Source organism: Erythranthe guttata, chromosome 12 (assembly GCF_056151865.1).
Source record: "Erythranthe guttata isolate IM_541 chromosome 12, IM_541, whole genome shotgun sequence".
Lineage (NCBI taxonomy): Eukaryota > Viridiplantae > Streptophyta > Magnoliopsida > Lamiales > Phrymaceae > Erythranthe > Erythranthe guttata.
The window spans coordinates 18,685,000-18,707,174 of NC_142544.1; the positions used below are offsets into that span (position 1 = coordinate 18,685,000).

A 22,175-nucleotide genomic window follows, 5' to 3' on the forward strand; every position below is an offset into this window, starting at 1 on the left:
CATCTTTTGAATTGGGGGAGTAATGACTAGCCGTTATTAATTATTAATTATTAATTCTTCTAATTTCAAATAAATCTAAAAAAAGAAAAAAAGAACACAGATAGAAATACTGATACGGAAACCCCCCACATTTTCCTCAGGAGCTCTCTTCGTTTTCCATATTTTCTGAATAAAAATCTCCTGAAAAAAGAGAATCTACTCCACGCTGCGTTAAATTAAACGAAGAACCCGATGCTCTGTTATCTCGATCAAACTTGAATTGTTGGTTTCTGCTGGTCAATGCTGCCGCTGATTTTTCTAGAAATTTTGGTATATTTTACAGATGTAAGTGAATAATTTCTTCTGTTTTAATGCGCTCTTAATCGATGATTTTTTGAGTCGTGAAATATTATACTGTTTTTTTTTTTTTTTTTTTTTTTTTTTTTTTTTTTGGAGAATTTGAATCTGCTTTGGGCGTTGGCCATTGAGGAATTAGGGCTTTTCTTTGGAAATAAGGTGGATTTTTATCCATCGCCTTTGCTATTTTATGTTTGCTGTTGTTGTTCGTTAGTAGATATTTTAGAATAGGCAGATCGATTTTTCATTTTTTTTACTATCTACTGTGTAGAAAATCGAGTGAAACTTAAAAAAATAAGAAATGGTTTACAATTTATATTACTTAACTGCCTGTGTATTTGTCATCATATGATAATAATTTAACTTTATAACCGCTTCGTGTTTTTTTTTGTTGTTGATTTCTGGGAATAAAGATCCTGTTTGGTGAAGATGACAATAGGAACACCAGTTACACCATCATCGAAGATCAGGAGGACGCCAGCATGTACACCTGGCGGTCCAAAAGTTCGGGAGGAGAATATTCTAGTGACTGTTCGAATGAGGCCACTGAGTTCAAGAGAACTAGCAGCTTACGACCTTGTTGCATGGGAAATTACAGATGAAAATACCATTGTTTCGAAGAATCTATATCATGAACGGCATGGAGGAACATATTCATTTGGTATTGTGATTACCCTGAACAAGATTCTTCGAATGTATATCCTAGTTTTGATTAATTGAGAATGGCGTTTATATCTGTGCTTGCTTGAATCTTTCAGACAAGGTTTTTGATCCAACTTGCTCTACACGAAAAGTTTACGAAGACGGTGCAAGAGATGTTGCTTTGTCTGCTCTTAATGGAATTAATGGTAAAATGATATACTGTGTATTTTGATTGGAAAAAGTAGTTCTAAGGATATGTCTTTTGTTTTTAGTTTTTTTTTTCTATTATTTAGCTTTTAATGTTTCTTTTGCAGCAACAATTTTTGCGTATGGGCAGACTAGCAGCGGGAAGACATTCACTATGAGGGGTGTGACAGAAAATGCTGTCAAAGACATTTACGAGCACATCAAGTTTGTAAGATATACTGATTTAGGAATTCGATATGGGAATTATTTATTTGGTTGTAAATTCTCTAAAATAGATAATTTTATTCACTGACAGACTCGAGAGAGGGAATTTTTGCTCAAGTTCTCTGCGTTAGAGATCTATAATGAAACTGTGGTAGATCTCTTGAACAGAGAGTCTGGACCCCTTCGCCTATTGGATGATCCTGAGGTAACCTAATTAATATTTGGATATTTAATTCTTCTCGATGGATTTGCGTCTTTAAAAATGTTTATGTGTGCAGAAAGGAGGAACCATAGTGGAAAAATTAATTGAAGAGGTCATCAAAGATGATCAGCATTTGAGGCACCTAATAAGTATCTGTGAAGGTAAAGCCGAGCTAGAAATGTTTAGTGTATTTTTTATGTTTCTCTCGCCTGTACTGACTTATTCTTGAATACCTTTTTGTTTCACCAGTCTTACATTACACTGTTGTCTACGTAAGAAATGTATTAACATATTCATGTTCTTGCAGCTCAAAGGCAGGTGGGTGAAACTGCTCTCAATGATAAAAGCTCAAGGTCACACCAGATAATTAGGCTGGTATGTTAATGTGCTATTCGATCTTTTCATGTTATATGGGGATGATGATACCCTAAATCTGCCACTTGTGAGTTATGACACATTGTTTGTTCTCTTATTTTTCCCTTTAATTTTCAGACAATCGAAAGCAGCCTCAGAGAGGACTCAGGATGTGTGAAATCTTTTCTAGCGAGTTTGGTACGTGTACATTTTATACCCCACCCCCTATCTTTCTCTTCTTTAACAATTATTAGATTGTTTTTAGTATTAAATTGTGGACTATTACAGAATCTAGTGGATCTTGCTGGAAGTGAGCGTGCGACTCAAGCAAATACAGATGGTACAAGGTTGAAGGAAGGGAGCCATATTAATAGAAGCCTACTGACATTGACAACTGTAATCAGAAAGTTAAGGTGCGTGATTCTGAAAAACTAAAAGAAAATGCATGATAATCACATATTTCACCGAGTAATTTATAATGTTAAAAATTCATTCAATTGCTTTTTATAGACTGTATGGTATATATCTATGAGCTGCATAAATAAATACAATTTTTTGTTTTTGTTTTGTGTGCAGTTGTGGAAAGAGGAGTGGGCACATTCCTTACAGAGATTCAAAACTCACGAGGATATTGCAGACATCGCTTGGTGGAAATGCACGGACAGCAATTATTTGCACTATGAGTCCTGCTTTGAGCCATGTAGAGCAATCAAGAAACACTCTGTCATTTGCAACAAGTGCGAAGGAAGTTACTAACACTGCACAAGTGAACATGGTATTGACAAAAACACTATTGAACTCGTACAAAGTGCACGGTGTTTTACTCTCTAGCCGAAATTACTTTCTTAGATATTGATTTTAGTAATAATAGGCTAATAATATTTTCTTTCTGCTTATGCTTAAGAGAATGCTAAACAAAAGTTTGGTTTTATTAACATAAAGCACAATTAGAAGAAGAGCTATAAGCAGGGGTTCAGAGCGATTAATTAGTATTTTAGTATCCATCTTCTGTAATTTTTCAAGCCGTTTTCCAACTGTAGATTGTTGAAAAGAAGCAATTAGTAAAGAAATTGCAAGAGGAAGTTGCCCGACTGGAAGCAGAGCTTCGAAGCCCCGAGCCAACATCTGCCGCCTCTTCATGTTTGAAGTCTTTGCTGAGGGAAAAGGACTTCAAAATCCAGCAGGTATTTATTATGGGATCCTTTTTTAACTTATAAGAGATAATCAGAAATTTTACCTCAAGTGCTTAGCATTTTTCTCCATGATTATCATTAATCATTGCAAGTACTGATCGGTTTTTACATGCAGATGGAGAGAGAAATCAATGAGCTGAAGCATCAGCTTGACTTAGAAAGAAGCTCACACAAAGAAAAAAAGGTAAGCAGTAACCATGTACTCTCTCTCTCTCTCTCTCTCTCTCTCTCTCTCTCTCTCTCTCTCTCTCTCTCTCTCTCTCTCTCATGCTGCACATATTTTGTGTGTAATATATGTTCTTTCTCAGTCTTCAGACAACCACGGACCGTCTTGTCAAGCAGTAAAACGTCTCTCTTTTACCACCGAGAATGACTCAATCTCTCAAAAACCTGATTCAACAAAACCAAAGTCGAGAAAGATGGGGAAAAAGTCAGGCACTTCTTCAGGCATGTTGTTTACCGAAATACGAAAATTGGAGACGAGGCAAAGACAGCTCGGCGAAGAAGCAAATCGTGCACTGGAGCTACTCCACAAGGAGGTTTCTTCTCAGAGAATCGGAAGTCACGAAACTGCCGAAACAATCGCAAAAATGCTCGCAGAAATTAAAGTCATGCACACAGGGGCAAGTTGCACTTCGGAAGTAGTTCATATGAAAGATAAATCTACCACCTTGAGAGAAGAGATTGCTCGTTTGGATTCCCAAGAAGGGAACATCTCTGTTCTAGAAGAGAAGCTCGATAGTGTTCAGAGATCAATCGAGAAATTAGTTATGCATTTTCCTAACAGTCAGGAGTCAACTCCCGAGTCAAAGACTTGCTCCAAGAAGAGAAAAGGTGGTCTCCCTTTTACATTGAGCAATGCAGCAAACATGCCAAATTTGATACGTTCGCCTTGCTCTACTTCTTCTCACAAATTAATGGAAGATGAAATCGAAAATCGAGCACCCTCAAAGAGGACCCCTAATAGTGAAGAAAACTGTAGTGTTACCAATGTTTCTGCCCAAAAACAGTCGAGCTCTATCAATGTAAAGAAAGTCCAGAAGATGTTCAAGAAGGCTGCTGAGGAGAACATCCAAAGCATTAAAGCGTATGTTACCGAGCTCAAAGAACGTGTTGCCAAGCTACAGTACCAAAAACACCTTCTTGTTTGCCAGGTAATTTTTTTTTCTCAGATCATTTTTTTTCCGAATAAAAAAATTAATATTGATTGTAAGAAACTATTTAGGTGTTGGAGCTAGAGGAGGCGAACGAGGCTTCGAGCGAGGACGACGCCGAGACATTGACAGGTCAATCTCCAACGCCATCATGGATCACAGTTTTCGAGGATCAAAGGAAGGAGATTATAATGCTGTGGCATCTCTGCCACGTGTCAATCGTGCACCGCACGCAATTCTATTTGTTATTTAGAGGAGACCCTTGTGATCAAATATACATGGAAGTTGAGCTAAGAAGACTGAAATGGCTGGAGCAGCATTTGGACGATCTTGGTAATGCCAGCCCTGCTCTCTTAGGCGATGACCCCGCTTGCTCAGTATCTTCAAGGTATATATATATATATATATATATATATATATATATATATATATGTGTGTGTGTGTGTGTGTGTGTGTATAATATGGTATGAGATTGTAAATTTGAAGTGTTGGTTGATCTGCATTCAGCATTAAGGCGCTTAAACAAGAGAGGGAGTATTTGGCGAAGAGGGTGAGTTCGAAATTGACGGCAGAAGAAAGAGAGGTGTTGTATTTGAAATGGGATATACCACCGGAGGGGAAACAGAAGAGGAGACAGCAGCTTGTGAATAAGCTGTGGACAGATCCATTGAATATGGGACATGTTAAGGAAAGTGCAGAGGTTGTTGCGAAGCTTGTCGGATTCTGTGAATCGGCGCAGCCTGTTTCGAGGGAGATGTTTCAGCTCAATTTTGTACCTCTTAGTGACAAGAAGTCTTGGATGGGCTGGAATTTGATTTCTAATCTCTTGCATTTGTGAGAACTAACACTTGTTGATTTTTGTAATATGGAATTAATGATCATAGCTTTATGATTTGTATCTCGTGTGTCTGCGCGGTATTATGTCGTCGATGGTTTGTTTCGTGTTATATTTGGTGAATTCTATCGGGTTTTATATCTTACCGTATACGCGTGGGGATACATATATTTTATATGTATTCACGTGTATATGTGTGTGATTGTATGTAAATCAAAGAAGAAAAACATCGATGTATTTCACTAGAAAATCGAAATGATAAAACTTGTTACAAAATTGGAAATTTTCGGATCAGAATCGACTGGATTCTGAATTTCCATTTACTTAAATGTACATCATATTGATTTAATATAATAAGTGTAATTTTTGTATTACTTTTTTAGAATTTTTGTATTTATTTTCGAAGTTAAATCGAATTAGAAATCAGAATTTTCAAAATGAAAAGCCAGAAACAATTTGATTCAAATCGGCCGAATTCGAAAATTTCATTCCAATTTACGGGGCTAAACCGTATTCAGTACGAGGGGTATATCGGTCTTTTTAGTTCAACTGTATGGGTTCTCCGTTAACAAACCGAAAAGCTCTACCAGAAAGTAGAAACTCTATCTCTGTTCTTCTTCCGTTCATCAAATCAGTGTTCTATAGTTTCAAATTACTTACATTCACACAATTACTGGAGAAGAAATGGTAGGAGAGTTGAGCAATACGCCGGCGAATCAAAAGCAGCAGTCGTCGCTGTCGTACACGGTGGAGCAGCTCGTCGCCGTCAACCCGTACAATCCCGACATCCTCCCTGATATCGAAAACTACGTTAACGAACAAGTAAGCACCTATTGTAGATTCAGATCTCAAATACTAATTTCGTTACGCCAGTTTCTCTTTTGGATTGGGGATTGTTTCAGTTTTTGTTAATTCTGATTTAGGTTTGTTTCCAATGGTCGTTCTTCGTTAATTTAAAAAAAAAAATTGAATTGTAGGTTTCATCGCAAACCTACAGTTTGAATGCAAACCTTTGCCTTCTGCGTCTTTACCAGGTATATTGTTTTATCATCTTATTGAACTGGAATTCCTTTACTATCAATTGTTAATTATTTCTTAAAAATTGCAGGTTGAGCCCGAGAGAATGAGCACCCAGATTGTTGCTCGCATTTTGATCAAGGTACTTGAAATTGTTTATAAGACAACGCAAAATTATTCCGTTTTCGTTTACATTATTTTTTTCTTATGGATTATAATTTTTTTGATTACTTTCTACAGGCTCTAATGGCAATGCCTGCCCCTGATTTCAGCCTTTGCCTCTTTTTAATTCCTGAGAGAGTGGTATTTGATTTTCTCTTTAATCTCAAATCCTGTTACTGCGCACTTTTACTTATTCGTCAAGCTTTTCATTTTGAATTGAACAAACACGATGAGAAAAATGCTTCATTTTATCTCACTGTGAAGTTCCGTGCTGGAAAAAGGTCAAAATACTGTTTGAAAATGAAGTCGAGGAGCAATTTCAGAAAATTGTTTACGATATAGTGAACGGATTTAGAAGATATGCACGTGGTTGAGAGTTTGTGTTTTCGCCTCGTGTCCCCAATATTTTTTTTCTCTAGCCAATGTTGCACATATTTGGACTTTCTTTGTCATCGATTTTCATTACATTGTTATTGGATGTCCATTCATTGCTTAGATATGCTTTAATATTCTAATTGGTTGTCTGTTCTGTACCAGCAAATGGAGGAGCAATTCAAGACACTCATTGTTTTATCGCACTCCTTGGAGGTATTTAGGTTCAACTCTTCTCACTCTCAATGCTGATATAAAACACGAATCTCATCACGTGTCTCTGTCTATCTTCCTCTACAGACTGCCAGATTCCGTCAGTTTTGGGATGAAGCTGCCAAGAATCGCCACTTATTAGAGGTTATTCCAGGTATGTAGAATTAAGCACCTTTCAATAATTATGGATTTTGATGTTCTTACATCTGTGTGCCCCTCTTATCGATGTATTCGTTTCTATCTTATACATTAGTGTACTCTCTTTTGACACTGTTAGAATATCGACCATTATCATCTTTAGTAGTAACCTGCAGTTAGAGCCTGAGTCGACGCCCTTGGGGCTAATCTGGTGATATGTTAGGTAAGACTTGAGCGATAGTTGAAACCTTAATCAGTAGACATGCAGAATATATGTTCATATTATACATTTATGTAATTGGAAATAAAACCGTTTCTCATGAACTTTTGGGGTTCATATGAAATACTAATACATCGTGTATGGAATTTATGTTGGATGCAACCATTTTCTCATAGTTGATTATGAATCATGCATCTCAATTACCGCAATCAACCACTAATTTTGTTTGCCAATGTTAATTCTTCACTTGCTGCTATTAAATCCCCCATGTATTATAGGCTAACAATTATGCATATTTCGTCAAGGTTTTGAGCAAGCAATTCAAGAATATGCAATTCATGTCCTTTCACTGACTTACCAAAAAGTTCCAAGGGCTATTCTTGCCGAGGTATGGTTCTAATTCTATCCCCCGGAAGTTTCTTTTTACCAATGGTGATGATCTTCGTGACAAAATGCTATAGATAATTTTTTACGTCATGTGGACAAGTGTTTTTTCTCCTAATTAATGAAGTTTATTTTTCAAAAAAATTATCAGGTCATAAACATCGAAGGCCCATCTCTGGACAAGTTCATCGACCACCATGTGGCTAACTCCGGCTGGACGGTCGAGAAGAATCAGAATAAGGGCAGCCACCTCGTCGTACTTCCTCCCACTGAGTTCAACCATCCTCAACTGAAGAAAAACACAGAAGATGGTATTCCATTGGAGCGAATTGCTCGAATGTTCCCCATTCTTGAGTAGGTCAAGAGTTCAGCTATATTAAATCCAGCAAATTATGGAATTAAATTATTTTTTGCCCTTTTTTTCTCGTTATGCACGTTGCCCGAATTATCGTTACAAATGTGCTTCCATGGTGTATAGTGTTTCTGATCAGGCTCACTCACTATTACTTGAGCATGCTATTCTTGAAATATATGCATGGCTATAATAATACGTCAGCCTTCACAAAAACTCTTTTAATAAATTTAAAAATTTAAAAATTAAAGATCCTTCACTTCTATTCAACTATGTAACTTTCCAAATACCCCAGAAGAACATACTTTTAATTTTTACTTTTTTATAAAATAATAAATACCAAAGCAATTAGTACTAAGCAACATTGAAAGTTATGAATCTTATGAACGTAGGGGTGCGTGGATGGCACTAACATTATGCATCAAACTAAACTTCATGAATAAAACTTGGTTGCATTAAATTAAATTAAATTAAATATATATATATATATATACATGCACAATTGAATATTAAGCGACTTTTTGTGCCCTACTTTCGCTAATTAAAGATTAACCTCATGCAATTAACCGTCTAACCCTAATACTTTCCCAAGTGCAATACGACTTCAATTTTATTTTTTTAAGTTTAAAAATTTAAAAGGAAAAATGAAAAATCCATAACCTTTTCTTTTTATTTAAAAATTAATAAAAGAATTAGCAGCACGGGGTAAAAGAGTCCGCAAACTTCGAAAACCTCTTTGTATTCCATTAAGGAAGGAGAAGGGTAAATATTATATATATATATATATATATATATATATATATATATATATATATATATATATATATATATATATGAAATCTCAAAACCCTCTCCTGAACTCCTACGGCAACAATGCTACCATAGATTACGCGTCGCACCCCACAAAATTCCCAAACGAAGAACAGTGAGTTAACCGATCAAGCAAAGATTCCAATGGCGGCGGCGGTTTCCGACATTATCGTACCGGACAGTGCACCCGGCGCCGGCGACGACGACGACGAAATCTCCGTTATTTACTCCACGCCGGTGAAAAAAGGCACCAGCAAATTGGACGCTATCCCGGTCGAAAGTTACCGCTTTCGAGCCACCAAAAGGGTAATCGATTTAACCCTAACAGACTATTCCTACCCCGACGACGATTTGAAAGTGATTCACGCGCCGATAAACCCCCCCAAGAGAAGGGTTTTCAAAGGCGAGTGTTCGAATTCAAAGCCTGAACCGGTTCAGGAACCCGAGCCAACCGCCCCTTCAACCTTCATGTGCGAAATCTGCGTCGACGAAAAGCCGACCGAGGAATTATTCCGTGTTCTCGGGTGCAGCCATTCGTACTGCTCCGAATGCATGAGCAAATACGTTGGGTCAAAGCTGATGGAGAACATCACTAACATTAATTGCCCTGTTTCCGGATGCAGAGGGTTTCTCGAGCCGCACCACTGTCGTTCGATCTTGCCTAAGCCGGTTTTCGACAGGTGGGGCGATGCGTTGTGCGAGGCCATGATTTTGGGGTCCGAGAAATTTTACTGCCCTTTCAAAGATTGCTCTGCTTTGTTGATTGATGACAAGATGGGAGGGGTGGTCCTGCAGTCGGAATGCCCGAGTTGTAATCGACTTTTCTGCGCGCAGTGTAGGGTGCCTTGGCATTTGAATATTTCGTGCGCGGAGTTTAAGAAGCTCGACAAGAATGAGAGGAGCAATGATGATTTAATGCTGATGAATCTTGCCAAGGAGAAGAAGTGGATGAGGTGTCCCAAGTGCAAATTCTACGTCGAGAAGTCCGAGGGTTGCTTGTTCATGCTATGCAGGTATTTTTTCACTTACGATGCTGCTGCTGCTTTCTTGTTATTAATTGAACTTTTCCTCTGTTGTTGTTGTTGGTAATGCTTCGTAAGAAGCTACCGGTAAATCAATATGCGAAATTGGCTTATGTGGATAATAATTTTCTTTTTACGGACGAATTCAAGAACCAAACCATTCTACTGGTAATTGTTCGATACTGCGCGGCACATGTGATTACCATAACTATATATAGGGCTGCCTAGGATTGAGAAATTCAAGATAGTAATGAATTGGAATCTAAATATCGAACGATGTCGTTTATGGTTTTGGAAAAGTGTGATGTCAGTCGCAATGAAAGCTATATAAATAATCTGTCGCTTAATCGAACGCATTTTGCTCTCATTCCTTATGTGCCTTACATGCTATTTTTTCGTCTGAGAATCATTCCTCTGTTTGTTGCTTTTAGGTGTAAACATGCATTTTGTTACAATTGCGGACATACGACAAAAGATCACTACTGTAAAAACTGCAAGCGCTAAATTCCCGAGCAGTTATTGATTCACAAATCACAGCGTAGAGGTACAATAGTCGGATGGAAGGTGGTGTATATACACGTCAAAGATTGACGTTCGTATATTTAACATTATTATATTTTTTTAGAAAGAACCAGGCTTTGTGGTCCGGTTCCTTTTGGCAGATTTGTTTTTCGATAATTTATGGTATATATATGAAATGGAATAGCATTGGAATGATCTTTGGTAGTAGGTTTGTTTGGAATTTGTTTGGTTCTTAGAGTCTGCATATCTGCTGAAATTATTAGCTATAAAACTACTTTGTTCAAAATTAAGGATTTTATTTCCCTCTTGCGTGCATTTTGATTTTATTCATAAAATTCATGCAATTTAATTTAGAGCAAATTACGGCCACCCCTGAGGTATGGTCAAATTACGAAAGACCCCTCTTGTTTGGGTAATTACATTCACCACCTTCTTTGAAATATTTTTACATAAAATTTATGTAATTCGGTTATTTATCAAACCAAGTTGTACATTTAGTTCAGCAAAACGGTATGATGTTGGCGTACCGAAATTTCGATTCGGTTTTACCGAATTAATATCCCTAAATTTACCTCTTGAATGGTCTTTTATAAGATAATACATAGTTGAGGGGTGGCTGTAATTATCCAAGCAGAAGGGAGTTTCATAATTTGACATAACAGTGGTGTGGCCGTAATTTGCCCTTTATTTTAAAACAAAAGTATTTTCACTCTTCTGTCCACTTATTTTGCTTTTATTAGTAAGATTGATGCAATTTAATTTAAAAGAAAAGTATTTTCACTCTTCAGTCCACTTGTTTAATTTAATTTTTGAATCGTCAAGGAAAATAACAAAAAAATGTATAGCACTTGTTATTTTTTAATTTTTACTAAAAAAATCGACGAAATGTTCAGTTATTCTTTAGTATTTTTTTAGCACTCAAATCGATGTTTATCTGTAAGTAGTCAAGAAAATAGTTCATCTAAAAATCTAGCTTAAGAGTTTATAAGCAAATCCCAAAAAACCGTATACTATATAGTACACATTTTTTTAACTAATTATCACCAAAATATTTTTTAAGAAAATATATATTTTTTTAGCACTTGAATAGGTATGAAGGATATTTATTTAATTTTTGAATTGTCAAACAAAATCACAAAAAAATATGTATGTTACAGTATACGTTTTTTTTTTTACTAAAAATCGCTAAAATGTTCAAATGTTTTTTTATTTTTTTTAGGCAATCAAATATATATTATTGAAGATATTTATTCATAAGTAGTGAAGATATAGTTCATCTAAAAAAGATTCACTACTTTTTTAATTATCAAGCAAAACCACAAAAATTATATACTATTATAGCACACGTTTCTTTAGTAAAAACCAATAAAATGTTCAATTTTTTTATTTTAACTTTCAGCACTCAAATATATAGTGTTAAAGATTTTTGTCCGTAAGCAGTCAAGAAATAGTTTATCTAATACAAGTTTTTACTAATTGTTTAATCGTCAAGCAAGATCCCAAAAAATCGTACACTATTATTAGTACACACCTTTATTAAAAATTGTCGAAATGTTCAGATCTTTTCTTAATATTTTTTTTAACAATCAAATATGTACTATTGAAATCTCAAGTAGTCAAGAAATAATAGTTCATAAGATAAATTTCACAATTTTTTTAATTGTCGAGCAAACTAATAAAAAATCGTATACTGCACTCTTTTTCCTAAAAATCGCTTAATTGTTCAAACTTCTTTTTAGTATTTTATAACACCCAAATGTATAGCATATAAGACATTTATCCATAAGTAATCAAGAAATAGTTCATCTGAAAATTATTTCACTAATTTTTTAATCGTCAAGGAAAATCACAAAAAATCGTATACAATAGCATACATTTTGTTGCTAAAAATCACTAAAATGTTCAAATATTATTTTTAGCATCAACATATATAGTATTGATTATATTTATCCATAAGCAGTGAAGATACAGTTCATCTAAAAAAGATGCACTAATTTTTTTATCGTCCATCAAAATCGCAAAAAAATTGCACTATAGCACACGTTTTTTACTGAAAATCGATAAAACGTTAAAAAAATATATTACGCGTTTAACACTCATATATATAGTATTGGAGATGTTTATCCATAAATAGTCAAGAAATAGTTTATCTAATAAAAGTTTCACTAATTTTTTAACCGTCGAGCAAAATCATAAAAAAATCGTGCACTAGATGAAAAAATGAAGCATGTCATTTCAACACCGTTGGATTGGAGATGTCGTATCGGATAGGCAATAACAGTCTAATTAAATCTTGTCTTGAAGGGTCAAATAATTCCAGATTTAAAGACGAAAAAAGGGTGTCCAGCTTCTGCTAATTCTCACAAGATCTAATTCTTAACATGAAAAATTATAGGTATATATTGGAACTTCTTTTTAAACAAGACAACAAGAAAGATACCTTTATCACATGAGGCTATCAAGTTGAGCCTGCAAATCTTGTATTGAAATCGTATCAACGACACTTTGTATGTCTTCGGGAGAATACTCTGATTTAAGCAGAGACTGCACTTGAACATGGGCTTCTACAATGTTCGTCCTGCAAATTAGAGGTGAAACAACTTTCATCAACAAATTATCGAGTTGTGTTTTAGACTTCACAAGAAATAGTAGGAAAATGTTTTTCCTTTTATAAAATCACAGTTTGAGTCGAGAGTGTAATTGAAGGTGTCACATTCATGTTAGGGTTTGCTGGAGAGAATAGGCATTCAAGATTAAGAAGATAACGAAGAAGATGATTAAAAATGTTGGGTGAGAGGACCATATATCGTACTTAATTGGTTTGAAAAGTATAGCGCGTGTGGCAGGGTTCTGTAGATAAAGCTTCATTTTAGTCATTACTCTCGGGAGCTCCTGTTGAATAGCAGAACCCACCTGTCATAAAATCAACCGCATTGTTCATCAACTAGAGCAGCTGAAAACAAAAAATAGAAAATAAGACGAGTGAATAAACGTATACCTTATGTACAAGTTCAGCGACCTTTTCAGGAGTTGCGAAAGCCTGATCTTTGAGTGGCTTACTAATGGCAGACTCCTGATTTTTAAGACTACCCGAGGATAACGCAACTTTCACTGCGGTGACCTTCACAGACAAAATTATTTTTACTAAATATCATGCCAAAACATACTCGACTAGCTTAGTTACATAGATATAAATCTTTATTACTATTGTTTCCCAGGTGAATTCAGTCTGACTAGTATCCGTATAGAAAAGTTAAAAAAAACATAACAGACCTTGGTGGCAAAAGACAGCATAGGGTCCACAACGAGCTTAGTCACTGACATAATAAACTCCTCACAAGTGGCTTTCAGGCTTTTCTCCAATTCCTGCATGTGAAGACGATATCAACAGTGTATGGCCATTAGAAGATAGAATTCACCTTGTACACAAAATAGTGAAATTTATTGATATTATTGGTAAAGAACTATAAAAACACAGTCTCTGCACTGTTGCAGTTCCTGGTGTATAACTTTCAGAACCTCCTCGGTTATTGGTAAACTGATGTTCGGCGAAGGCTAAAACTCAAAATATATGGCGACAAACATATAATTTTATTGTTTAGAAAACTAACAAAGGCAATATTTATATGGGGTCAGAATGCATTGATCTAAATCTCCAGAATACAGAATCACAAGTCCCTTCAACAAATGAGAGGCAGTAAGATACCTTCTTGGCATCAATTTGACTTTCCAAAACTCTTGGAGATAAAGTTCTAGCCAGGGATGTGGACCTTGACCAATCAAATAGCGAGGCCTGACCTCTAAGAATCCGTCTCAAATGTTCCTAAGAATGTAATGGATAGAAACATTTATTATCACCACAAAAATAAAAGTATGAAGAAATCTCTCTGAACTCAAAATACTTCATTTTCATGAATAGTTACAGCTGTTGAAATCCATTCTATCATATAGCATGACAAATGTCAATATTGTTTGAACAGGGGTTATGCATTTTCTCAGAGTTCTTGCAGTTTTCTAAATTGTTATTCATAAACAACATACATGATGTGAATGAGACGAGACGGTTCATTAATCAATGGATAATTCTATTAAAATTTCAATTTCATAACCATTCGATAAGTTTTCAATTCTCTGATACAGATCTGCTTCAATCGTGTACATTCCAAATAATAAACATGGTTTTTTTAACTCAAGAAGAGAGAACATCAGCAACAGGGGAAAATCAGTACCAGCAAATGAGAGAAATCAAGCTCTTTGTGTGTAACTGAGAACTCAATATCAAAGGGTGCGATCTGCAAATTGATACTAGTATAAGTAAAATACAAGAAAAAAAAGAAAAAAAAAAAACTATAACCATTACCATTAATTATTTTAGGTTAAAACATTACCTGCTCTCTAAGGATAAGAAGAAACTTTATGAGAAAGAGTTGCCCATCCATTGCAGACGATCTTTTTGCAATTTGTTTGGTAGCTTTCTGCCATATCAAATTAATTTACGAAAGTATTATCAAAAAGTAAATGCATTGGAAATAAGAGTATTGTCATGAAATAAAATAGAAAGGTTAGGCTAGGTTATAATCAAGTATCAGGAATTCAAATATACAAAAATGAGATACATTGATCTAGTGAGTGTATGTTAATGCTCAAGTAATTTCCAGAATGAAGATGATTTACAAAGCCAGTTCCCTAGGTCAGCTGTGGCTTTATGGAAATGCTAAGGTGGTGTCTTCTCTCACTATATCTCAACAGTTAATATACAAGTAAACTTAAAGCACTTACCTGAATGGATAACGAGCAAACTTCTACAGCTTCCTGATAAAAAGTAGAATAAAATTAAAATTTGAAGAAGTTAGAGAACCACAGAACAATGAGAAAGATAGCCGAGCACTAATACCTGAGCCAAGCCAGTAAAAACTGCTGGTTCAAGACAACGATATAGTTTGGACAAACAGGATATAGTTTTCTCAAGTGGAGGATACCAAGTTTTGGAAACATCTGGGCTCTGAACACTCTGCAACCAGATACGAGGGACATATATTAGTTACTAAAGACTGAATTTTTATTCAAACTGAGTAATATAAAAGAAAAGCGAGCTAGATTATCATAAAGACGAAACAGAAGCCCCAACAGCACAGCATTTTGAGACCAGGATATCAAACTAAAGCTTAGCAGGCAAAAAGAACACATGGGAACTCAATTACAAGCTACAAAATTCAGAAAGAATGATCGAACACTCACAGATGATGTTTCCGACTTTATCTCTGCTAATTGCTCCAACTTAGCAGGGTAGTCCAGGTCTTCATCCAGTGGAATATAATTAGCAATCTACATAAGGAAAACAGGTATATGTTACTTTTTAACTTTTATCAAGAAGGTCAAGCAAGTTTAGGCATCATGATGTCCAAATATTGTTTCTCCTTCTGCAAGTAAAATGTCTAAAAAAAATGGTTTTTATAGAAGCAAGCCTTCTTTATTCTCTCATTGTGCTTTTCAAAGGGACTATGCTCGCTAGCAAGAAACTAACTTCTAGGAGCTATATATACTTACATAAGCAAGGCAAAAAGATTCCAAAAATTAATGAAACAAAGTTATCATGAGTTAAATGTCTCAACCAAGAAGTATATAGATATTAGCTACATATATGACCCCTCACCAATAGAATAAGGACATGTAACTGATTTTCTTGAAGTCCAAATATTTTCTTATTTTGAGTTCATCATGAATTATTGGGCCCCATCTTGATTCTCTCTATGAAACTCATTTTCCTTCATCTTAAGCACAATTCTCAAACAAACTAGAGAACAAACAACTATAATATGAACGAAAATGAAAAGGTAGAAAATATCTTGTGCCTGGAAACCATGCAGTAAAATCTAGGCTCTAAAGCAATAACTTGATCAGGGTGCAGTAGTTACCTCATCACGAATGTGAGTTCTAGCACGAAAAGTTAAACGCTCATGAACATCTGCCAAGATCCTTTCAAATGTTGGGCGTAGTCCTGCTAGTGACTCACCTCGTCTACTTACTTGCTCTGCTAGGACTTCAACTTTAAGAATATCAACAAGCTCACAAAGAATATCAAGGTTTGCTTCATGGATAAGTTTTGGACGCAATGTATCATACAAGTAAGTACACCTGCCATTTGTTGAATGAAGAGTTTGAGTTGGGTGTTGCATGTGAAAGAGAATCTAAGAAAATTATATCGAGAAAATTATTTGAAGCATCCAGTTATATCTACTGGGAGAAAGTATCCATCTTTAACAAATAGATGAGTGATAATTTTTTCGAAAAATTAACAACATTTATTTTCCTATTAAACAGCTAATAGTTGATGTCTGAGGAGCCTTTCATATATTGACTCGTGACATGGTTCTAGTGTTTCATCATTAATTAAGGGACTGTAGTTTCTCGTTAAACAGCAAGAATAACAAAACATATTTTCAATCAACGCATAACTCTTACAAAAACAAAACTACATAGTTTCTGACGGGCTGAGCATCATCTCATTAGACCAAGTAAGACAAATCTCAAGGATCACAATTCACATATTGTGCACCAAAGAAAGACATTGCTTTGCTATTTCTCAAATAAGAGAACTCTACATTGCTCAATAAAACTGAACTTTTTCAGGAACTCAGCAATTTGTATATAAGATTAACAGAAGGAAACTAAACATGCATAAAAAATCATAACATTGAAAGGGCTTACAGAGGATCTATTAGAGGAGCCAAACTTGACACATCCTCCGAAGATAACGGAAAGAAATGATCGAATAGTTGATGCTCAAGTTGGCACACCTGCATGCATAACCATTTAACAGAAATCTCTTATTTACTTTTGAAGGTAATAGTTTGATGAATCCAAATGCTAAAGCTAACAAAGAAAACTCCTAAACCTATAGTAGTAAAGAACTTTGTGGACTGGAGGTGAAAGGTTTATCTAGATTGTTCACCAAGGAAATTGAGAAGAAAAAAAATTGGCGCTTAATCCAAAGAGGGATAACCAGCTGCTTTTTTGGTGCTAAGTTTATTTGCCTTCCTAATCAAACACAAAGTTAGACATATCCACTGAACTTATTCCCAATTAGATTCAGGCTGGATCTTCCTATATCAATCAAGCAAACTGCACTTCAAGAATGATATCTAAATATACAAATGTAGAGACAGATAGAACTTTCTAGGTATTAATTGCTCAGGGGCATTGAGAGAGCCAAAATAAAGTGAGGTCAAATGACCATAATAAGCTTCTAACCTCTATATTGTATGCGTCCCATGGAAGGAAAATCAAAATAAATTACATATTGACCCCATATGGACCATATATGACTAAATCTTAAAACTTAATAAACAATGGAAAATGTGCTATAAACACACTACCTGCATTAGGTATGCACAACCAGATCTAGTCAACGACGGAAGGGCTTCCTTCTTGGTAAATTCAGATATCCTTTGATGCACTATTCCCCTCACCTGGAGCCAAAGATACAAGTAGTAGAATAAAACTCCAGAAAAGGTACTAGTGTAGAAGAATAAAACGAGGATAATTTAACTTCAGTGAAAGATAAGCAGGACAAGTTTATAGATTAGATAGAGGCAGTTCAACTCACCAATAAAAGCCTCTGTTCACAATAAATCTTATGGCATTCCATGAGCATCTGGACATATTCTTTCCTTGGTTTTCTACTTTCTATTTCCTCCAGTACTGGTTTAAGCTGCAAATTACAAATTTAGCAAAATTGACTCGATAAATAGTAAACCTTACTATATACCACAAAACTTACACCTTTCTAACTAAAATTTCATTCCATTAGTGTAGCCTTTTCACAAAGGGGGAATACGTTTCCAGCAAATAAGGAAAAAAAAGGCATGCAGTGTTAACATTATCACCTCATTTGCTGCTGCCTTGAACCGGACATATATTGCAGATGCCTCCACACCCTCTGAGACAGATGCTTTGGTGCCAGCACTGTTTTTTAATGCAGCCAAGACCTTGAAGGAACAAGAAAATTATGATAGCCAGATCCATTTTTTCATGTTAAAGAGCACTGATTTACAGTACACAGCGAAGGCCAAGCAGATCTACCTGAGACGAAGAGTTCTTGAGAACAGAGAGTACATGAGAACGAATCATTGCTAGAGCACGAGACTGTCAAGTTTAGAAAGAATTGCATAGTTTAGAAACCATAAGTCATCAACAACTAAAACGTGTTAGACCGCAAAGCTGATATATGTACTCCCATTGGATTAGGACATACCTGAAGTTGACGGAACTTGACCAAGTAAACATTGCACTCAGCATATTGCGGGTTATTTTCGACATACCTACATAGTAACAGAGAAACTTAAATGTACATATTAAAAAAAATTGATTTCAGGAATTCAACAGTAGAATAGCAATTTCTGTGGCAATTCAGAACCCTTCATTTTATTCATGATCCAACAGATTTCAAATCATGAGATAAATATATTAATGCCTAGAAAAGCACAAGGTCATATGCGAGTTACTGAAATTCGCATATCTAATCTTCTTTTGATATATACAAGCAGTAGCAAGTAAATTTATAAATTATGCAGTCCAACCAATATTGATGTATTTAAGTTATGTCACTTACGATATGCAGTCATCAAGTCTTTTGAGAAGTGGGAGGAAATTCTCATGTGCTACATTCATGCTTGGAGAATAAAAACTGGTTGCAACCTGCATATAGGTGGTATTAACAATCATAAAAATTCACATAAACTAATTTAAATGACAGTTTGGTTAAGGTCAAAAAATAATTTCATCAATATCACAACAGAAAGAATATGGGTATATTAAGTAAAAACAATAAGTTATCTTCAGTTCCAAACATTTTTTTGATATCAAGGGAAAACATTAAGTTATCTTGTTAAAGTTCTTAAATAAGGAACAGGCAAAGAAACTATGGCAGTAGGCATACATATCCGAGTTGCAGCACATTTTATAAGGTATGAAAAATTCTATACAAGGAATCCAGAATGGTTTCATGTAAAAGATGGTAAATCACTATAGTCAATCCTTAAGCAAATGGCATTCAAACCTTACATTCTCCAGTTCATCGAAGTAGTTGAGCTTAACACGAAGTGATTCAGCAAACTCAATTAGCTTTTGCTTCTCCAACAGCTGCAAGATTTGTAACATATACATCAAGTGATATACTTAACTGCAGTACGAGTTTATGCCCACACCAGTAGAAAAACTTTTGCTCCATAATGTTTAAAGAAGAAGGGCATAAATTACCAGTCGATCACATGCATCATGCAGAGTTTTTGTCTTTGTTGCAACTGCCTGATGCTGCAATTGTAGTTCATTAAATAATTCAAGGGTTTCATCCACCTGCAGTAAGTAATTTCAGCTAAAGTTTAGTTTACAGAGGAGTCAGGAAGAGAAACAGGATTGGACCATAATTACTGAGGTTGAATCCCACCAAGTGCCTATAACAATAAGAAAGTAAATCTTGCCTGATTGAGTATAGTGTCACATGTTTGTATTCTCTCTGTTAATGTCCTTACATAGTGTTGATACTTCTCTTCCGTCTAAAGAAAGAAAAGAGGATACAGATGACGTTAAAAGTCATGGTCACCCAAGGGCATGACAAACAGATTAGAGAACTAAGGCAACCTCTGATTTCATGGCTGCTTCAAGATCAGTGAACCATTTATAGAACTGCAAGGGGAAAAAATAGATCAATAAATAAATTGGCAAAAGAAAATCAGATTTAGTTTCAGATAGGGCCAAATCTCAAACTCAAACTAACATAACTATTTTATATAAAATAACAGACAATGAGCTCATAACAATATAGAAGTATGTAATCCTCAATTGTTGTTACTAATTTTAAGAATAAAAGGCACCACAGAATAAAATTATTCAATTTGTAATCTATGAAACTCGCCTGATAGCATTAGAGTTACAACGGCATGAAAGAATGGCCCATATACAGCTCTCTCCAGGATCTCAAGGATTTGAACTAGTATCCATACTAATATTCGTAAACCCTTATTCCTTGAAGTTTATTTTAACCACGAGTCAGAAGTTAAGAGCGATAAATTTTAGCCATGCATATATGAGTGATATGCCCCTTTCTCTTAGATAAATCAAATTACCTAAATCTCAGAGACTGTTCTCTTAGATAAATCAAATAACCTAAATCCAAATCCGACTAGACGGAGATTGTAGATGAAACGGCGACAAAACATGCAAAATTCAAAATGATACGAAGATACTTAAAGGTGTCGAAGATGGTGGGTTATATATTGTCAGTAATATCGATTGATAAATTTACAGGTCAAACAAGCTGGTTAAGTTTAGGTCTTTGAGGGCTAACCATACTCATTTCTTCTTTTGTTTAACTTGCGCTAATTGTAACAACCATCATCAGAAATTAGCTGAAGATGGGTTAACCATTGTCCATCGATACAGAAATACCATAACTGTATGTCAGACAGAATACTGCTAAGTCAAATTGTCCATACAGAGACGAAAAGGCAAATCACATGCCATCTGGTTACTTAGAGCCAGTAAATCTAAGCTTTTTTTTCAAATTAAAATGTCAATTTATACTGAGAAGAAGTTATGTGGCAATCATCAACAGTTTCTACAACCATAGTATAATAGTAATGCTATTTATCCAAGCAGATCACATCAAACAAGCAACTTAATATGCACCCTAAAAATTTAGTCCGAAATACCAGAAGCACGAGATAATCAATGGAAAAACTATTCACCTGGTTTGTATTAACCAGAACTGCCTCAATAGCCCCTGAATCCTCTCCTATGCTGTGCTTTGTTGAAATAGACAGACTATTCTCGAATCCAGCTACTTTCTCCCGTGCCTTGTGATTCCCATTAAACAAGAAAAGAGAAAATAAAATTCTTCAAATTTTAAAAACAGATACAGATCATCATGCAACAAGCAATATATCGGCAAAAGAACTACCAATTTTGGAGGAAAAGGTCGGTCAGCAACAACATGGGAGAGCGCAACAATTGCCGCCTGCTGCTGCTCTGTCAGTGGAGCATTCTGATAAAACGAAAGAAATATAGAGTTAGTAACCATAGGTAAATATAGCATTCACCAGAAACAGGAAATTTCGTTTAACCCAAGAGAATCATATACACATCGACTTACATACATAGATACATATCTGTGATAGATCCCAGGATTTTAAAAGGAATCAAATACATTTATACTAGCAATTCAATTTGAAGTCGACAATGTGCTTGTGGATGATCAAAGAAACTGGATTAGGTTAATTACGCTAACGTGATTCAACAAATACACAAGAAAACAAATCAATTTGTTATTTGCAAAACACATCAAACGAAAGGGGGTTACGCGCTGAGGCATCCGGAGTGAGTTAAATTACTAGTAAAGAGTGAAAAACAACATCAGATCTATCAATACAGCGATCGGATTGAGATAGAAGGGGGAAAAATCAAAACCTGCTCCCAGGTAGAAGCGAAGTTGTAGCCTTTGGAGATCGCGCCGGATTTAGGCACGGTGGCCTTTCCACCACCCGTCGCCGCCGCGGTCGCAGCCATTTCACTCTACTGATTGAGAAAAAAATTACAGCTCCACAGGGATCCGACTGCTTTCGGTTAGATAAATTATTTGGTAGGTGAAATTGAAAGAGGGGTGAAAGCCATTATTGCATCAAATTAATCTACTGCGAAGCTTTTTTTACTGGAGAACCCATTTAATTAATATGAAAAATTCTTTTTTGACAATTTTAATTTAGTTCAATAAATGGAATCAGCCTTCATAAATAAATAAAAAATAATATAAAAAACTATTTCATTTATTTATCTATTTTGT

At 35.3% G+C, this 22,175-nt stretch overlaps 4 protein-coding genes across 7 annotated transcripts; 3 read left to right on the forward strand and 1 right to left on the reverse strand.

The window, feature by feature from the left end:
- Positions 1–38: 38 nt before the first annotated feature.
- TES (ATP binding microtubule motor family protein) lies at positions 39–5,190 on the forward strand. Of its 4 annotated transcripts, none has more exons than XM_088827191.1 (16): positions 72–324; positions 436–495; positions 750–997; positions 1,095–1,184; positions 1,293–1,393; positions 1,481–1,594; positions 1,668–1,752; positions 1,899–1,966; positions 2,084–2,143; positions 2,234–2,358; positions 2,522–2,720; positions 2,986–3,129; positions 3,254–3,322; positions 3,447–4,292; positions 4,364–4,680; positions 4,800–5,190. In XM_088827191.1, the coding sequence occupies exons 3-16, from the start codon at positions 766–768 to the stop codon at positions 5,128–5,130; spliced, it is 2,781 nt and encodes a 926-aa protein (XP_088683317.1). In that variant the 5' UTR covers positions 72–324; positions 436–495; positions 750–765; the 3' UTR covers positions 5,131–5,190. The 4 variants fall into 4 exon arrangements, with proteins under 4 accessions (XP_088683316.1, XP_088683314.1, XP_088683317.1 ...); XM_088827189.1 differs by having other exon boundaries at positions 189–324; positions 2,084–2,149; XM_088827190.1 differs by lacking the exon at positions 436–495 and having other exon boundaries at positions 39–324.
- A 356-nt stretch (positions 5,191–5,546) lies between these two features.
- Positions 5,547–8,201, forward strand: LOC105967938 (eukaryotic translation initiation factor 3 subunit K). Its single transcript, XM_088827192.1, has 8 exons — positions 5,547–5,949; positions 6,105–6,161; positions 6,236–6,286; positions 6,385–6,447; positions 6,844–6,894; positions 6,979–7,045; positions 7,555–7,637; positions 7,785–8,201. The coding sequence occupies exons 1-8, from the start codon at positions 5,812–5,814 to the stop codon at positions 7,989–7,991; spliced, it is 717 nt and encodes a 238-aa protein (XP_088683318.1). The 5' UTR covers positions 5,547–5,811; the 3' UTR covers positions 7,992–8,201.
- Positions 8,202–8,820: 619 nt separating this feature from the next.
- LOC105967937 (RING/U-box superfamily protein) lies at positions 8,821–10,641 on the forward strand. Its single transcript, XM_012992522.2, has 2 exons — positions 8,821–9,808; positions 10,249–10,641. The coding sequence occupies exons 1-2, from the start codon at positions 8,940–8,942 to the stop codon at positions 10,319–10,321; spliced, it is 942 nt and encodes a 313-aa protein (XP_012847976.2). The 5' UTR covers positions 8,821–8,939; the 3' UTR covers positions 10,322–10,641.
- Positions 10,642–12,140: 1,499 nt separating this feature from the next.
- LOC105968078 (sec34-like family protein) lies at positions 12,141–22,175 on the reverse strand. The gene is made up of 25 exons (XM_012992690.2): positions 21,803–22,175; positions 21,297–21,380; positions 21,085–21,192; positions 19,979–20,023; positions 19,819–19,893; positions 19,598–19,693; positions 19,403–19,480; positions 18,951–19,036; positions 18,594–18,660; positions 18,422–18,484; positions 18,226–18,327; positions 17,946–18,050; positions 17,716–17,808; positions 17,048–17,136; positions 16,255–16,474; positions 15,578–15,664; positions 15,234–15,350; positions 15,119–15,151; positions 14,728–14,814; positions 14,569–14,631; positions 14,046–14,162; positions 13,613–13,705; positions 13,338–13,460; positions 13,152–13,252; positions 12,141–12,917 (listed from the first exon to the last, which is right to left on the reverse strand). Exons 1-25 carry the CDS (start codon positions 21,899–21,901, stop codon positions 12,785–12,787), a joined length of 2,364 nt encoding a protein of 787 aa, XP_012848144.2. The 5' UTR covers positions 21,902–22,175; the 3' UTR covers positions 12,141–12,784.

What these genes read in the sequence shown, in the direction of transcription:
- LOC105968078 (XM_012992690.2), bottom strand. Translation starts at nt 21,901, where the DNA reads ATGGCTGCGACCGCGGCGGCGACGGGTGGTGGAAAGGCCACCGTGCCT. An exon ending in AGACTTGATGACTGCATATC is followed by an intron (nt 18,661 to 18,950) that starts GTAAGTGACATA and finishes GTTACTATGTAG; the next exon opens with GTATGTCGAAAATAACCCGC. An exon ending in TTTGCTCGTTATCCATTCAG is followed by an intron (nt 14,815 to 15,118) that starts GTAAGTGCTTTA and finishes TTGATATGGCAG; the next exon opens with AAAGCTACCAAACAAATTGC.
- TES (XM_088827188.1), top strand. Translation starts at nt 766, where the DNA reads ATGACAATAGGAACACCAGTTACACCATCATCGAAGATCAGGAGGACG. An exon ending in ACTGTAATCAGAAAGTTAAG is followed by an intron (nt 2,359 to 2,521) that starts GTGCGTGATTCT and finishes TTTTGTGTGCAG; the next exon opens with TTGTGGAAAGAGGAGTGGGC. An exon ending in AGGACTTCAAAATCCAGCAG is followed by an intron (nt 3,130 to 3,253) that starts GTATTTATTATG and finishes TTTTACATGCAG; the next exon opens with ATGGAGAGAGAAATCAATGA.
- LOC105967938 (XM_088827192.1), top strand. Translation starts at nt 5,812, where the DNA reads ATGGTAGGAGAGTTGAGCAATACGCCGGCGAATCAAAAGCAGCAGTCG. An exon ending in TTGCTCGCATTTTGATCAAG is followed by an intron (nt 6,287 to 6,384) that starts GTACTTGAAATT and finishes TACTTTCTACAG; the next exon opens with GCTCTAATGGCAATGCCTGC. An exon ending in TTTTATCGCACTCCTTGGAG is followed by an intron (nt 6,895 to 6,978) that starts GTATTTAGGTTC and finishes CTTCCTCTACAG; the next exon opens with ACTGCCAGATTCCGTCAGTT.
- LOC105967937 (XM_012992522.2), top strand. Translation starts at nt 8,940, where the DNA reads ATGGCGGCGGCGGTTTCCGACATTATCGTACCGGACAGTGCACCCGGC. An exon ending in TGCTTGTTCATGCTATGCAG is followed by an intron (nt 9,809 to 10,248) that starts GTATTTTTTCAC and finishes TGTTGCTTTTAG; the next exon opens with GTGTAAACATGCATTTTGTT.